Genomic DNA, 16,874 nt, shown 5'->3' on the forward strand with positions numbered 1-16,874 from the left:
CACTTTAGCTGTTTATACCATGCATTGACCTTTCACTCTTATTCATGATATTAACTGGTATTGAATTTTAGGTGATAAAATCTAAAAAAGAAGCAAGTCAAACATTTTATAAAAGTTTTAAACGAAGAGTTCTATATGGGTTAACCAATGATATTCTAATGTTGAATTATTCAATTGAATTTTTTGTTTGATTTTTAGGAAAAAATTAAACAGCAATAACAAGTTGATGATAAATATTTTATAACAATCAATGAAATTTCAAATGTCATTTATTGGCAATCTTCTATCGAAACAAATACTATTTTCAACTACAAACAAATTTGCCATCAATTCCATCAAACAAAGTTTACTATTAACACAACAAAGCAAACGCCTAATGTCTGGTCAAGTAATCACCAATACAGCAGACACTGGTCTACCTTTAAAAGAAGTGCTCCACCAGCTACAAGAATATGCGTCACCCTCCATCGCAGAGGGTTGGGATAACGTTGGTTTACTGCTAGAACCCTCCTCCCCACATACAGTCAAACATTTATTCCTTACCAACGACTTGACAGAAGACGTATTAGACGAAGCTGTCTCCAAGAAGGCAGACCTTATCTTATCTTACCACCCACCCATCTTCTCCAGCATTAAAAGGATAACGCAAGAAGCCTGGAAGAATCGACTTATCATCAAATGTTTTGAAAACAGAATTGCAATCTACTCCCCACATACTTCCTATGATGTCGTCAAAGGTGAGAATTGATTTTATGATTCCTTTATTTTTGTGACGTTTTGCTTAAATAAACTATTACAAAGAAATTAGGTTTTTTCTGTTTTTCAATGCATGACAGATTTTTTGCAGATAAGTTCAATTCCGACACTAATATAATGCTTAAAAAAGCGTTAAGCTGTCGATGTTCCTCAGTTGCTTAAAACCAACCTAATTTGTGTAGCGAGTTGGTTTGATTTGTTTGACTACAAATATTTTGTTACAATCTTTTGATTCATATTTACAGTGCTATATCTTTTGTATTCAGGAGGAGTCAACGATTGGTTGATGAGCTGTTTCCATGGAGATACGAAACCTATCAAACCTCTTGAACCAGGGGTAAGAATTTATGTTCCCTTTTTAAAAATTTTCTTAAACTTATCAATAAGAAGTTGAAGGGGTTGCAGATGAAATTTTATTTGATACATAAAAAGGTTCCATCTAACCGAATTTTAAAAGAGCGCCACTCTTTCTCTCTAGATTGCTCTACTTACCCTTGCTCCTTCCCTTTAATTACTGAGCATCAAGTAGAGAAGCATTAAGTACCATTTAGAAAACTTTGTTAAGATTTTGCCAGGGATTGAACCCACGACCCTGCGCACCGTAGCTTTACTTTTGCGCTACGGTTCGCATCATTTACTAAAATTTCAAAGCTGATTTGTAGTGTAAAGTTAATTTACCATCTCAGACGAAAAACCTTGCTTTGACCACTGAACTAACCTAGAGCAATTGGTTGCGTTGAAATGCTTGTGAAAGCTTTTGGACCTGTCATCACTAGAATTAATTAGTCCACGGCTACCGAAGACAGCCATGATATGGATAAAAGAAAAAAATGCAAAAACTTTTCAACTACAACATCCACGTTTCTTTTTGTATTCACAGGTTGATAATGGTTTCGGACAAGGTCGAATATGTACTTTAAAAGAACCACTGGCTATTGAAGAAGTTGTACAAAAAGTGAAAACACACCTTGGGTTACCTTATTTGAGATTAGCTACTGCACCTGGAGTTGAGCAGGTATGGTGTATCATTTTTAAATGTTATGTTAATCATAATTGCATAAACGTCCCCTGCTACACTCTGATGCTTAATAAATGGCCATCCCGCTCATTAATATTTCAATTTTTCTCAACCCCCACCAAGGACCACCTCCCCCCTGTTTATTAGTTTTTTAAAGTACTTTCAGCTGTCAAAAGAAGAGCCCTTTATTTTGCTAAAAACGAGTTTTAGTATAATTACCTTGTATAGACCTTTTCATAAATTACGTCACGAACATCACTTACCTCGTATTCGGACAATTACCATGGTGGTTATGCCTCTTGAGACATTAAATGATTTTTTTTATGAATAGGAAGTAGTTTTGATAAAATCTGCTGGGATTTAATCACCATGGCAATAATTTCAAAACGAGGCAAGTGATGTTCGTAATGTAATCTATGAAAAGGTCTATTTAGAGGTACTATTTCAACCCCGGCAATTATGACCCTGATTTAAAAGTTGGTTGTAACACCAACAGTGCCTTGAATTGAATCGGTTCGCCAAGCGCCTGAATATTTAGCCGATCAATTATTAGACAGTAGGCCTTTTTAATATTACTTTGCGAACATTTACTGCCTCTTTTTGAGTTTATATGGTAATTGAATCCTTAAAAGGGATCCATCAAAATTCGGCTCTGTTGGAAAAAATTTAATTTTAAGTCTCGTGAGATTGAAATACTTCATATTATTTGTCTGAAAACGAGGCAGTCGTTCTCCGCGACGTACCGTAGTTTATATTTTGTTGCTATATTTTGCGTATCCATGCTGTAGCAACATCCTCTTATAAAAAATAAAACAGCCGTAATGACAGCTGCAAACTCTGGTGATTGTCAGGGGTTAGCCTTTCTTAATATATCTAACCTAAAATTTAAAGTAAGTAAGTAAGTGCGAGCGCAAACGCAAACTAAATTAGGAAATCAAACCGGAAAGATCGGGAAATGGAATCCGACTATCGTGATTGATCAGATTAAAACACGCACAATTATAAATGAAAAACACTGATTTTATAAAACTCCTTAACCGGAGTTTAAGAAGAGTGTTCTTTCTACGTCAAACTTTCGGTCGTACTTTTTATTCAAACACTGTCTTCCCTTGATATGGTTTGCACCACCCTGAAGCTGTTACTATTATAATTATTATTAAAGTTTTCATTCTTCTTATCATTCTTACTACGCACACTGATTCGAATTCTCCATGACATAAAAGCAAGTTTATGTTTTCGAAGTAAATCGAAGGAGAATTTATGTCGAAGTTATGTAGATATGAAGACTACACTGTATCACGATTTCAACTTCTTCATTTTCTCTATCAGAGCTCCTGCTCCAACATTATCTGGCACCCAGATGGTTAAACTTTCATCCAACATTCTATAGCTCTAAAGGTCGGGAAAATTTTCAACATCTGGAAAGTTTACATTATGGAATTTTGCGAAACCGCGTCATGGATTTCGCAGCGTTAGGCCTGGAAACATGGCCCTCTTTTTCGTTTTCGTGGTTTGATGGGTCCAACCACTGACCTTTATATAACCCTGGACCAAACAATATCTGCCATCTTTGATTGGAGTTTTTTTGGAATTGGTACCCAAGGAGAAGCCATTGCAATGTTAAAAATTAACGTCTAACGCCGCTACATCATCAAAAGAATTTGAGGAAAAGTAGACCTAGCGCTCTCGATGCAATTACACCGCTATCGAGTAGTGCCGACATTAGGGTACCAATTTTCAAAAAACTCCGATCAAAGATTTTGCTTGGCTGGGATTGAGAAGCTTTGTCCAGGGTATATAAAGGTCAGTGGGTCCAACCGAAATATTTTTAGGTTTTCGCACAAGGGTACTTTAACCCGACTGGGGATGCGGAACCTTAAAGGCCGACCACCATTCCTCTCCGATGGGAAATTGGCACCCTCCTTTAGAGCTTTAGCGTGGGCGGCCGCCAATCCGCCATCGGAATATCAGATAACCTGCAACAAATCTTCAATCATTCTGATGTCTTTTTCTTTCGTCTTCTTTCATATCAGGTCCAGTCGATCGCTTGTTGTGCAGGTTCGGGATCATCTGTTCTCCGTGGTGTCCGCGCGGACGTTTTTCTGACGGGCGAAATGTCTCATCATGATGTACTAGACGCCGTTTCTACCAAAAGTCATGTCATTCTATGTGAACATTCAAACACTGAACGTGGTTTCTTAAAAACTCTTATACCTGTTTTTACGGGTATGCTGAAATCGAAAGTGAAAGTAACTGTATCAGAATTAGACAAAGATCCTTTGGTAGTAGTCTAATGAATTTTTCTTCTAAAATAAATATTGGAATCGAAATTGAACATTGTGAAAAATTGGATCATTAATTTTTTCTGATTTTTTGCATGAAAGTATAGTCTACTTTCATGCAAAAAATCAGAAAAAATTAATCATTGGTATGGTGCCTTGGGTAGTTTAGCAAGCTAGACGACTAATTCAGACATAGTAGAAATAAAGCAAAAAGTAATGAAGGGAACAATTTTAGTTGTCCAAAAACCTTTGTGCACTAACTCCTAATAAAAGAAAAGTGTCATAATATTGCAATTATAATTCTTTCCCGATCGAAAATAATTCTTGAAAAAATAATGTGTGTCGATTTGTGTGTTAAAAATTTTTCATTTCAGTTGATTTTGTTTTGAGAATTTGTCTTTTCTTGATGAATTGTTTCCTCCTACGCAAGTTTCTGCGTAGCTAGCCGGGGATTCTATAAGGCCGAAACACCGGACTCTTCCAGTCGTTTATACAAACTAAATCCCGTAACAATAATCGTATTTTCATATAACGTTACTGTACTACTGTATTACACGCATTATAAACGACTCCAGTCTATGCCTTGGGCCGACAAAACTCGCCGTTCGCTGCATAAGACTCCTGATATTGTGTCTTGGTCATTCAGATCTCTGATTGTCTCTTCACTATTTCTTTAAATACAATAATGGCGAGGCATTTATCGTCTTCCTAAAAGACGTAATAGGTTATCATTGCAAAGCCAATTTGAAGATTTTATCGTTTTCTTATCTTCCTTTTGGAGATATGAACAACATTACCCTGTCAATCAACAAGAACATTTAAAAGTACTGCCTTTAGAATTTGACCTACAAAAATTCCTAATCTCTTGGTGACATTGAAAATTGGAAAAGAAAAGAATTCAAGGAGTAGTATATTTCTTATTTCGAGGTAAATTGGCACTGAGTGATAACTGTGATCTGAGGATCTAACGATATCTTTAGTAAGTCAAGACTTGTTTTTCATTAAAATTCTTTCAAGTCATAAATATCGTCATTAACCCATCAACCAATCATTTCTCATTAGAGATATCACATCAAACAAGACAAGCAGATGTCAAAATCATTTCATTTGCCATCTCTTATCTTCAAACATCGTTATCCAGCAACTCCCATTTACTGTGGGGTGACCCCACAGACAAAAGCATTTTTCAAACTACGAGCTTTACGAGAGTGATAATGTAAGCATGCACTGTCTGTGATTATTTTTTTTATCTGGGAGAATGTTGGTATTTTGTGATCATGGTAGCTAAGGGCTGTGACTAAGGGGCCTCAAAATTAGATCAAATTCCTTAGGAATTTGAGGAAAAACATCTCATTTGCTCAAAAGTGGGGAGGCTGTAGCCTCCAGAGCCCTTTCCGCTTCCGCCGGGCTTCAAGGTTGCACCAATGTTTGTTTTGCTTACCATTCTCCAACAAATGCTTCAAATTTTAGAGCTCTTAATTATCTTTCCTACGATTCATAACATGTTAGGTATGAACGAAGCATTCATTGAAAAGTAACTGCACGTAAAACAAGGTTTATTACAGTGCCGCAGCAACTGGGGGGCAAGGGGGGGGGCTATGCCCCCCCCCCCCAATATTTTTTTCAAAAATGGTTATTTTGCAAAATGCAAAGTTTTTCTTTTTTAATTTGTCATAATTGTCACAATTGAGTGCATTTTCAAGCAATCTAGAGCTCAAATTTTCAAAATTTTCCCCCTCGGGCCAAACCATGGTTGGCCCTCGCGGTGTCACTAAACTTCAGCCCCCCCCCCCCCCCCAATATGAAAATGCTTCCTACGGCACTGTATTACACACTTAAAGCGAATGGTCTTACCTTATGGGAACTAATTTTTTTGGAAATCATTTTCGTGGTGCGAGGGTACTAAATTGGCGCAATTTGCGTAACTAATTTTCGCGATTGACACCCATTTTTTGCCTAAATTCTTTCATATTCCTAGGGTTTTTTGAGGATTCTTAGTAAAAATTGTATTTCACGGAACTAGTTTTCGCGGTAGACACCCAAAAACGCGAAAATTTAAGGTTGAAAAGAAAAAAATAAAATGAAAAATCAAACTGTTGCAGATTCAAAAATCTTTCGATCTGAATGAAGAATTTTTTTTTTTGTTAAGTCGAAAGTAGATATGCATATGGTGTCTTAAATTTTTTGAAAGTTATATTTTGATTAGAAGCCATTTTGTCCATTTGAAAATATTTACATTCCATATGTTTGGGTGTTATTGGTGTAGCTTGAATGAAATTATTTTGATTTATTCGAAAGTATTAAAATATCGTATAAATTGAGTTTTCACTTTGAAAGATTCCTCTTTATTGTCATGCTTTTACTGGCCAGTTATGGATTGCTTTTGAGTGATAACAGTCTTTTCTTCTAAAGAATTCTGCATCGTAACACGCATACGTAATTTGTGGTTCTTTAAGCCATATCTAGCTTTAACTCCCGTGATAACCAAAGAGGAATGAGTATGTAGGGGTGGTACAGTCACTTTCGGTCGGGGTTGTAGACGGTGAAATTTGTCGTTTTTATGAAATTTGTCGTTCTTTTTGTCTATTTCAGTAAATGTAGGATTCTTTAGATAAACGGGCAATTGTAATTGTCTCTCTATGTATTAAGTGTCTCGCGCGTGTTTTGAGACATTAAAAGTCTAGATTTCAGTCAAAGAATCCAAGTGATTTTAAAGCTTAATTTGATATTGTAAGGTGTGGAACATAAACGTTTATTTAAAAAACCCTGATATAAAAAAATTCTTGAAATTCTTTGATTTTTGAATTAATAAACAAGATTTGAAACACAAATAAACAAGTATATAACCGGGCTATAACAATGCCCACTGACCGGGCACTGACCTTGACGGCCGACGGGGATGTGATGCTTGAGCTTTAAAAGTGGACCCTGTCAGATATGAATGTTTGGTAAATTTGGGACCCTGTCTAAACGAAAAATCGAAAAAAAGTTCCCATTTTTGCCCTGAAAAGGGGCAAAAATAACGAAATGTCGACAAAAGATTGAACAATTTTCACCCTGGAGTTTGTCCGAAATAATCAAAAGTCGTCTCAGTCAAATACAAATCTTTAAAATTAGTAAATTTGGGACCCTCGTTTAATATTCATTCCAAAACTGGATGAAAAAGATAAAAGTGCTGCGCCAACAATCTGGACAAATTCTCTTACGGAGATGGCCATGGCCATGGCCTAGAGTGACTAGAATCTGAATCTCAGAATCTGCTTGGAGATTACACGTTTTTTTTTATAAGAACGTCAACAATTTTCGAAGCCTTCGGATGTTCTTAGTTTTTTGGATTTGAAGCCTAAAAATGTTCTTAAAATGTTCTTTTTTTCAGCATTTTTTGAGCATTTTGATGTAATTTCTTAAGAAATTGCATGTTTTTAAGTCTCCAAAGCCTTAGTATGTTCTTAGAATGTTCTTAAATTTTTGGGCCTCGAAGCCTTATGTTCATATATAGTTTGTTCTTATAAAAAAAAACGTGTGCCATAAGTAAGATTTGGGTCATGTTGTCATAAAGTTTCAATTCTTTCAAGTAGAGCGGTTTCACTTAATCAGAACTTGCGTAAACGAGCGTACGCGAAAATAAAAAGTTTGTTTTTATTAGCCAAAATATCTTCTTTCCCTACTAAAATTAAACCATGACGATTTAAACTCATATTTTGCGTCTTTTTTAAAATCGGATTAAATATCGCGAAATGAGATTTTGTGAAGCGTGTGAGATTACTATTATTGGTTGAAAAATTAATTTTAGCCTTTTTCAGCTGTTTTTATGCTTATCGGTGAAGTTAAATCCACGCCAAAAATTTCCGGTTCATTGAAATGTGTTGAATTGATTAAACCGCTTAAAATATAGGGGGATTAAGTGAAGTTAGATTTACTGCTCTTCCTTATTCTACAATTCCGCATCGTTCCGCGGCGAAAAGATTCCGAAACAAGTGTGAACGTCAAAATTAGAAACGCCAAAAAAGAAGACGTTACAAAGCAAAACGGATTGGAACGGTTTCGCTCCACTATTTTTTTATCGGAACGGAACTCTTCCGTTTTCTTGCTCCAAAACGTTCCGAAACCAATATGAACACTCTCGATCTGTAACGAAAACCATACCGGAACCATGCGAAACCATAATGTCTGAACATGGTCTAACTCAAAAGAATCAGAAAAATTTGAAAAAGGTTCTGCGTAGCACGGTGAATTTAATAAGGTATAGTCGAAGGCAGAGGTAAATCCCCCCTGAAGGATTTGGAGCCATTTATTTAATATAATATTTTAATTATAAATATTGTATGACCGCAAAGTTATTATACGATAGCTGGATTGGAAGTTAACATTTACAACCAGAATTCAAAAAATGTAAAATGTGAAAACAAAGAAAAAGGTAGATTCAATCTGTGATCCAAAATGTGACGCTTCACTTTTTCTTTACTGAAAATTCCCAAAACTTACCGTATAACTTCGAATAAACGCCCGTGATGTTTATTAAATTTTTTCAATTTTAGGACGGGCGTTTATTCGAGGAGGCGTTTAAAAGAAGGGGGCGTTTATTAATTATTTGAGTTTAACGTCGAATATTTAGAGCAAATCTACTCTTTTTTTTTAGTTCTATACCAGGATTTCAGTGCAAATTTCTTTGGGTCAGCGACTAAAATTGCAAAAAAACTGATCTGGTTACAAAAAAGACTAAAATCTTCCTTTTCAATCCTAATCAAAACTTATATCAAAGTATTTAAGTCACAAGTTTCTAATAAATGCCCCTCCCCTAGAGGGGGCGTTTATTTGAGGGGGCGTTTTTTAAGTAATTTTTCTTTTAGGAGGGTCGTTTATTCGAAGGGGCGTTTAAAAGAAGGAGGGCGTTTATTTGAAGTAATATGGTAATCAGCAGGTGGGGTGGAGGTTGGAATAAAAATGTCCTGGGTGGAAAGTTGTTTTTGAAAAGAAGGCTAATACAGCAGAATTAGGGAAAAAAGACGGAACTTTCGTAAATATTTTCCTAAAAATTAATAAGTGGGGGGAGGCTGGCATAAGAATATCCTGGGTGGAAAATTTCCAAAAAAGTTAGTAAACGGGGGTGACGCTTATTAGGTACCCGAGAGTATTTGCTTCGTAACTGATTTCTTGAAGTCTGATAAAACTTATAATAAGACAAAAAAGGAGTCGATACTACGAGTTCGTAGTATCCAGAACCGTATTATAACAGCCCGAAATTGTTTATGTTAATTATGATGTTTTAAAACACCCGAAAACAGCATTTTTAGACCATTTTCCTTCTGTTCGCTGTGCTTTTGTTATCATTCCTTAAAGGGACTAAATTTAGCTCCAAATTTAAGGTGGGGACTGATAATATTTCTTTTCCAAATATTTTTAAAAATTACTTAATCTCTTGTTTGTTTTTATAGCACGGGAAGTAAAATTCTGTGATTATGCCTTAAAAGGGAAATTGAAGCGCTCCTTCTTAGAGCTTTACTTCGATTAGAATATTTTTACCCCCTTCAGTACTTGAATTATACAAAAAGCACTCCTCAGTTATGCTCCTAATTATTGTTTTATTTTTATTTTCGATTTATAGGAAATATTGATACTTTTGGTTCCTCTCACCGTCTAGTCAGTTATTCATGGCTAAGACTTTGAAGTGGTATTGTCTTTATGATTGTGGATTTCTATTTCATTGAAGATTTAATCGTGGGTGATAGTCAGATGCATGACGTCAGCAGAAATTGGGAAAAAGAGAAAAGTCCTTTTTTTTGCTGACGTAATCAGAATTTCGAAAAGTTTTTTTTTTTCAAATGATCGAACTTGAAACAACCCTTGAGAAATTAAATTTTTAGTTTTTATGACGCCATCGATTATGACGTCATAATCAATTTTTACGGTTTTTCGCGAAAATCAGCGAAAAAACAATTAGAGTACACATCAGGTTAGAAACTACATCATAGTACTCTTCATGTTCAGTCATTTGTTTGGTCGTTTTCTGTCGGCTAATGCGATCTAAAAATTATGGTAATTTTAAGACATGCCATAACTCACCGGAGTTTGTTTTTTTTGGCGGTTTTTTGGTGAAACCGCGAAAATTTGATAAAAAGTTGTTCAAGCTGGACAAAATCGCGAAATGTGATTTTTTCAATTATTTTTTCGACGGCGAAAATTAGTTCCCTTTAGTCTGGGAGCAGAATTCAATATCTCGAGTTATAGACGAAAAACTTAGACTTACTGTCAGCAATGTAAAAGGTTTTAAAAAAACCATTTCGGAAACCCTTTACATTGTAAATAAGCATTTTTCTAAAACAGGTAAAATCAAAAACACCGCGAAGGAGTGCAAACTCCAGCCTCGTTTGCAGTTTTGTCCAGGATAGACTTTTTAAGACCCGGGTTTCCATAATCAGCAAAAAATTTCCGTTCCAACGATGTATAACAACCCCATTCGCCTTCTGGGTTAAGCAAAATTGCTATTTCTCGATTCTGCTCCCAGACTACTCTCAGGTCCCTAATAGCCTGGCAGGGGGGTTGGAATAAGCGGTGGGCTTGGAAATTTCGATTCTGGTCCCAGACTACTTAAGGTTAGTTGACTACCCCCATTTCATTCTTCAAGGGACAAAGAACTTTTATTGAATTTACTTATATATAGAAAGATTCCAACAGAGAGTGTTTCTAAGCTAGAGAGAGAGAGTTTGTTGTATGCAGTTGCCCCCCGCCCCCTGACCACCCTGCCACCACGCTACTGTTCTCAGACTTAAAAATTGGGAATATGAATTTACTCAAAATGTTTAAAAAATTCATTATTCCAGTTAGAGTTGTAATCAGGAAAGTTTGAAAATGCTCGAGGTGCAAATGGCTATAATTAAATTTCTTTTAGATGCATATCAAGGCACATCCTCTTTAAAATTTCATGAGACCATTCTACCCTTTAAATAACCTTATTAATACGATAGCTCATTTCTTTACACCGATAAGACTGTATTTATAGAATAATCTACAGATATTATCGATTAGTAAGGCCTTATCTCGTAAAGTGCAAAAAATGCCTTGGTTTGTCATCGATATACTTCTGATAGCAATGGAATTTTGCCAAAATACGCTCAGTCCAACAAAGATAAGAGAATTCATCAAATATTTGCTAAATGTGATTGGGCTTTTCCAGAAAAAAATTTTACCCCCACTGTTGAGGATTTTTCGAACCCCTTGGATATCCTACTTTATGAGTAAAGAAATCCACTCTTAAAAATATGCTCAACCCCCTGGATATCCTCTCTTATAAAGATGCTTACCCCTGAATATCGTATTTTTTACTTGAAAAGACACTTTACCTCCTGGATATCTGCTCCCTTGTAGATGTTTAACCCCCTGGATATCCACTTTTGAACAAAAATCGTTATCCGATATCCTCTACAGGGGGCACGGACTATTTCTGGAAAAGCCCATTATATATCCCCTATTCTAAGTTCGAGATATAATTTTAAGGCTCATTTTAATAGTTACTCCTTGTTGTTATAAGGAGCTTTGTTTGATGGATATTGATCGGTTCACTGACCTTGACGGCCGACGGGGATGTGCCGCTCGAGTACCAAAAGTTGATCCTGTCAGATGAAAAATTGAAAATTCTTCCTATTTGCACCTTAACAAGTGGTAAAAATGACTAAAAGTAGACGAAAAACTAAAAATTTTTCTTATTTTTACCCTGAAAAATTGTCCAAATAATCAAAAGTGGACCCTGTCAGATACACATCTTCAAAATTAGTAGCGTTGGGACCCTGTCAGATATCTTTAGAGCCTAAAAAAGGGACCCAGACCAGCGGCACGTCCCGTACCCAATTTTGCCTAAGTGCCCCTTCCGGGGGTTCACCCCTGTCTCACTTATATTAGTTATTTGTAACTCCTTCTTCAAAGTTTTAACTAGGTACGACTACTACGGTCTTCGCCGTCTCCGCTGTCTCAATGATTGGTGTGCGTAAAATTCATCACATCTAGGCAGTATCCTGAAAGTACAATAATTTTGAAACAATTAAACAATTAAAAATTTTACTTGCAAGACTTAAGATTCTTGTCTTCAACAATCATGGCGATTATAATACGTGTTTTTTGTCACCCTGGTAGGATTTAGCTGTCCGGCCTTATCCCCGGTAAAATTTGTGAGATTTAAGGGTTTATTGAAAGTGAAATCATTTTTTCGCTACTGGAAATTCTTTTGGTTGGATTTGTATGCTACAGTAAAATCCCCATAAGTCGAACGCAGACACGGGAAACACAAGTTTGTGCGAGTTAAGGTAGTAAGGTTTATTAGGCATTGGTAACTGAAGGAGTCATAAAATTTGTTCGAGTATTTGATACTTTTGTGTGTTTGTAGGGGGGGGGGTCTCTTTGCAATTTTTGGAAAAAAATCACCCCCATATCACTTTATAATGAACGGCCCCCACCCATTTTATGACTTTTATGCTACGAAGTGCCAAAATTGGCCAAAAACCTTCATTTTCATAGGGATTTTTATCAAAAGCAGATCAATAACACTTAATTATGACCCCCCCCCCTATTTTGTTGATTTTTATCTGGAGTACCCACCCTCTGTTTATTCCACCCCCACACAATTAAGTACACGAGAGTGTTCGAGTTACAGAGGTTCAAGAAACTCCACTGCAATCAGTTTAAGTTGGCCATAATTAAAATACTATGATTACATAAAATCCGACTGTAGAATGTTGTTTTTATGGTTTGATGTTTTTTGTCTTTACACACACACACACACGGAACAAATTTTGATCTTAATCTTCAAAAAAGAGACCTGTTTAAATCCTCCAGCTTAAAGAGTAATTAACTCGTCTTTTGAACTTTCGATAATTAACTTAGAGTTATGATTGCCAATTTCGAACGTACGAGAAGTAAAATTGTCCTCATTTTTCAGCCAAAATCGATAGCTGGTAAGGTACAGTCTCACCAAGATTATTCAACAAACCGACAGTTAATTAAAAGATGCGGTTTCCCTGGATATGCATGGGTAACTTTAGACTAAAAGCTAGATCATCTAAATTTAATTATAACTACTCAGGAAAAACTTTAATTTCAATAAAATGTATAGACACTGCTTTCTTTTGCACGCTTTTTTATAAGAATCCACTTTATAAGAATGTCCATGATGAAAATGGCTAAGAAATTAAGAATATCGGAATTAAGCAACAGATGCTAAGAATGTCATTACTATAGCCTTTTACCTGTATATTGCCATTTACTCCCAAGCAATGCTAGGAAGTTCTAAAAAGTTCCTAAATTCTTCCTTGAGGTATATATTGATTTAGTACTAGATTTAGATTAGGTTTTCATCTTAATCTAAGAATACTGTAAGAATATTTCAGGATGATTTCGACCAAAAAGTTAAGAATATCCATGATGAATTGAATTTTCTTATAGAAAAAGTGTGTATTTAATATCGAAAGGCATTGGTAAAAATCAGAATATAAATTATTTTGAAAACACTATTGAGATTTTATAAGAACAAACTATATAAGAACATAAGGTTTCGCTGGCCAAAATGCTAAGAGCAAGTTAAGAGCATTTTAAGGCTTTGCAGACTCAAAAAAACTCGATCTTTTAGGAAAATGGGTAAAAGTGGTCACAAAATGGTCAAAATAAGAACATGTTATGAACATTTTAGGCTTAAAACTCATAAAGTTAAGAACATCCCAAGGCTTCAAAAATTTCAGATGTTCTTATAAAAAAAACGTGTAAATGACTTTGAGAACACTATTGAGATCTCTATAAAGCTAATCGGTATTTGATTAAAATATTTTTGAATAAAGTAGCCCTCCCCTGATTTAAGGTATCTTAAGCCCAATACAATCACCTGTTAAACCTTTTGTTAAAAGGTGGAAAATATGTACAGAGCCTACACAAAAGAGATCGTTAATGAAGGCTTAAGGGCACTTAACTTGATTAAGCTATATCTTAATTAACGAATACAGAGGTTTTGAACAGTTTTAGATGTTCACAATAAAGTCATTATTTTATATCGTAGAGTTAGCTAATGATATAGCTTGTTGTAAAAAACTTCAACTTGAGAGTTCAAATATTCAGTCCGAGAGGCTGGGTAATTCAGTTATCTAGGGGCTGGAAGTTTTGACAAAAAATGGATCATTTGTCATAGTAGCCTTTCATAGAGGATGTGGCAACGGATTGAGTGTGTAGGAAGAAAATTGAAAATGGTGTGATCCTTGTGTGATCCTTGTGTAATAGATCAATGATTGTTTTAAAATACGGAGTTGTAGAGTTCGAGAGTTTGGCTGAGTGACTTTTAAAAAAAACTGTCGATGTAGAATGTCTTGCTTTGAACCGTCTTTCTTATTGATCGTTTTGGTATAATAATTACATTTGAAATTGTCCGTCTCCAGTAATTAGCGAGTTTATGTATGTGTTTTTTTCTGCGACGGAGACGGTAAGCATCTGTTTTGTCTACATCCTGACTGACTGAGGACGATAGTAAAAGAGCCCTTTTATCGTCCTTAGTCTTTGGGGGTCAGAACTGTGAGTTTTTCCAAATCGTTCCATTCACTCCGCCGTCCTAGAAAGTGCAAATACATAAACTCGCTACTGATCAAAAGGGGGAGGGGGATCAAAATTCATGAGTTTTCATTTCCTTTTAAGGAAGATGGCTGAAAGAAGTACTCTCCGACATTAGTTTTGAGCCCCCTAAGATCCACCACTGGTCTCTCTCATCCACCTACCTGGACCATATTTGTCCGTATTTTAAACTCATTAAGAAATTTAAAATAACATGGTTACTATTCATATTTAGAGAGAGAGAGCTCCCTACTTAAGTAATGAGTAGTTTCGATGTTGCGAAATCTTTTCCCGAAAAACTTAATATTGACTTTGAGACTGTCTGGATGTTCACACTATGCCCGTTCCTAGGCTAAATTATTCTCCTTTTTACATACACTTTTTTACTTTCTACAAGGATTAACTAATCTAATTTTTTCACATGCATAAAAGACATGTTTCATGCCAAACAGTTTTCCAGTGAGACTGAGATTTATAACATTTCGTAATCCTTTTATTGGTTACATCATGAGTAAAAAGATCTGATAAGCAAATATGGTAGATGTTTGCTGTGTGACAAACTGTTTGACGAATTTTTCGAAGTGCCTCGGTACGAAAGAATTCAAAGCATTTTAAACATTTAATGATCTGTAATTAAAAAGTTCTATTAAAATAAAACAATAGCACTCGACATGGTTCATTAGATTCGCCTTTCAACAAATAAGGGGCATTAGAAATTTATTCTTTTTAATTGCCAATGTACTGCATTAAAATAGGTCGTTTTTTAGGACTTAGTAAAAAAGGTTTATATTTAACACACTTGTTTACTCTGAAATTTTATCTTCTGTGTTTGTCAGGTAATTATTGAGCTAATGATTTTGGATATTTAAAGGTTTTGTTTTTAAATAAGAGTGATACCGTTTGCTTACTCATCACTTTTAATTCACAAGCTTTTTCACATTGGCTTGACACGAATGTGGAGCAAGATTGGTCAGAAAAAGGAAACGAAAAACATTTTTTTTGCTTATATCAGCATAACATAGCAATAAAGAGACGTGCTGTCCTGATTAGAAATATGTGTCTGATATGAAACAGGAACACTTATGTAAAAATAAAACCTTTAATTATCGCGTACGTGTGTTTTTAAAGAAGGTAGAAATTACCTTAAATTACTGTTTTAATTTAGTGCACTACTTTAGCTTTTAAATTGGGTGGATTAGTATGTCATGTCCAAATCACTAAGTTACAAGCTGTTTTTCTTTGAAAGGTTGTTAGTATTAAAATCTGTTACACGGAAAATTGGTAGACCGGACTTTCTTAAACAATATGATTAAAAGTAATACTTTGTTAGAAAGATATGTTTAAGTGGATTGGTATAAGCTTTGAAGAACTTTCTAGAAATTTGAATTTGGATATGTAAAATTAAAACCATGGAAATTTATTAACAAAAAAAATTTTTTATTGCCCATAAAACTTACACTGCGTACTGTGTATCATAACGTTCACATGTTGTGGCGTATCTTACTTCAGTTAGTGACTGTGTCCGATTCAATAGACGATATCGGCTTAACGAAATTCTCCCCCAATGATTACCCATGATGCATTGCGCAAAAAAATTCAGTAAGTCAATATAGTCCGTGAATTTTTTTGCGCAATGCATCATGGGTAATCATTGGGGGAGAATTCGTTAAGCCGATATCGTCTATTATTTGATTGTGTTTTATGGTTGATGTTTTAAAATTTCTTGTTATCTTAGCCAACCAAATTTGTGTTCCCCGTTTAAAATATGCTTTCGTGAATTAAAATTGTACTTAAATTTCTTGCTTTCCATATTTCTACGCTTTAGCCTTTAAACTTCCTAATATGTTATTGTACAGGCTAATTTTATTATCTCGAGCTTAAGTCAGGTTAAAGTACAATTTACTAGAAATTCGAATCGGAATTCTTTTGTGACAAACACATGCATAGTGACGTCATTTACCTTATGACATGCGCAGTTTGACACTCAATGAATCACCAAATTGTTGATCGCAAATCACAGCGTAGACGCCGTGCCACGCAAATTTTTCGCGAATAGTTTATGGATTATAGTAAATTCTTTTGGTGTGGTATCATAATCATATTTTTGCGTTTTCTTTTGTATACTTAACGTGAAAAATTCTTCTAATTTTTCAAAATTATTTTTTTTAACCCACGCAGTGGATGATTTGTCTGAGAAGGATTTATTCAAAACTCTAAAATGTTTGTGTGAGTCAGTAAGT

At 35.2% G+C, this 16,874-nt stretch overlaps 1 protein-coding gene across 1 annotated transcript; it reads left to right on the top strand.

The window, feature by feature from the left end:
- Positions 1–192: 192 nt before the first annotated feature.
- LOC136806083 (NIF3-like protein 1) lies at positions 193–4,109 on the top strand. Its single transcript, XM_067062652.1, has 4 exons — positions 193–737; positions 1,023–1,093; positions 1,637–1,771; positions 3,808–4,109. Exons 1-4 carry the CDS (start codon positions 251–253, stop codon positions 4,066–4,068), a joined length of 954 nt encoding a protein of 317 aa, XP_066918753.1. The 5' UTR covers positions 193–250; the 3' UTR covers positions 4,069–4,109.
- The last annotated feature ends 12,765 nt before the right edge of the window (positions 4,110–16,874 follow it).

Source organism: Clytia hemisphaerica, unplaced genomic scaffold (genome assembly GCF_902728285.1).
Source record: "Clytia hemisphaerica strain Z4C2 unplaced genomic scaffold, Clytia hemisphaerica genome assembly, whole genome shotgun sequence".
NCBI lineage: Eukaryota > Metazoa > Cnidaria > Hydrozoa > Leptothecata > Clytiidae > Clytia > Clytia hemisphaerica.

Coding starts and splice junctions, on each gene's coding strand:
- LOC136806083 (XM_067062652.1), top strand. CDS start 251: ATGAAATTTCAAATGTCATTTATTGGCAATCTTCTATCGAAACAAATA. Junction 738..1,022: donor TTCCTATGATGTCGTCAAAG/GTGAGAATTGAT, acceptor TTTTGTATTCAG/GAGGAGTCAACGATTGGTTG. Junction 1,772..3,807: donor CTGCACCTGGAGTTGAGCAG/GTATGGTGTATC, acceptor CTTTCATATCAG/GTCCAGTCGATCGCTTGTTG.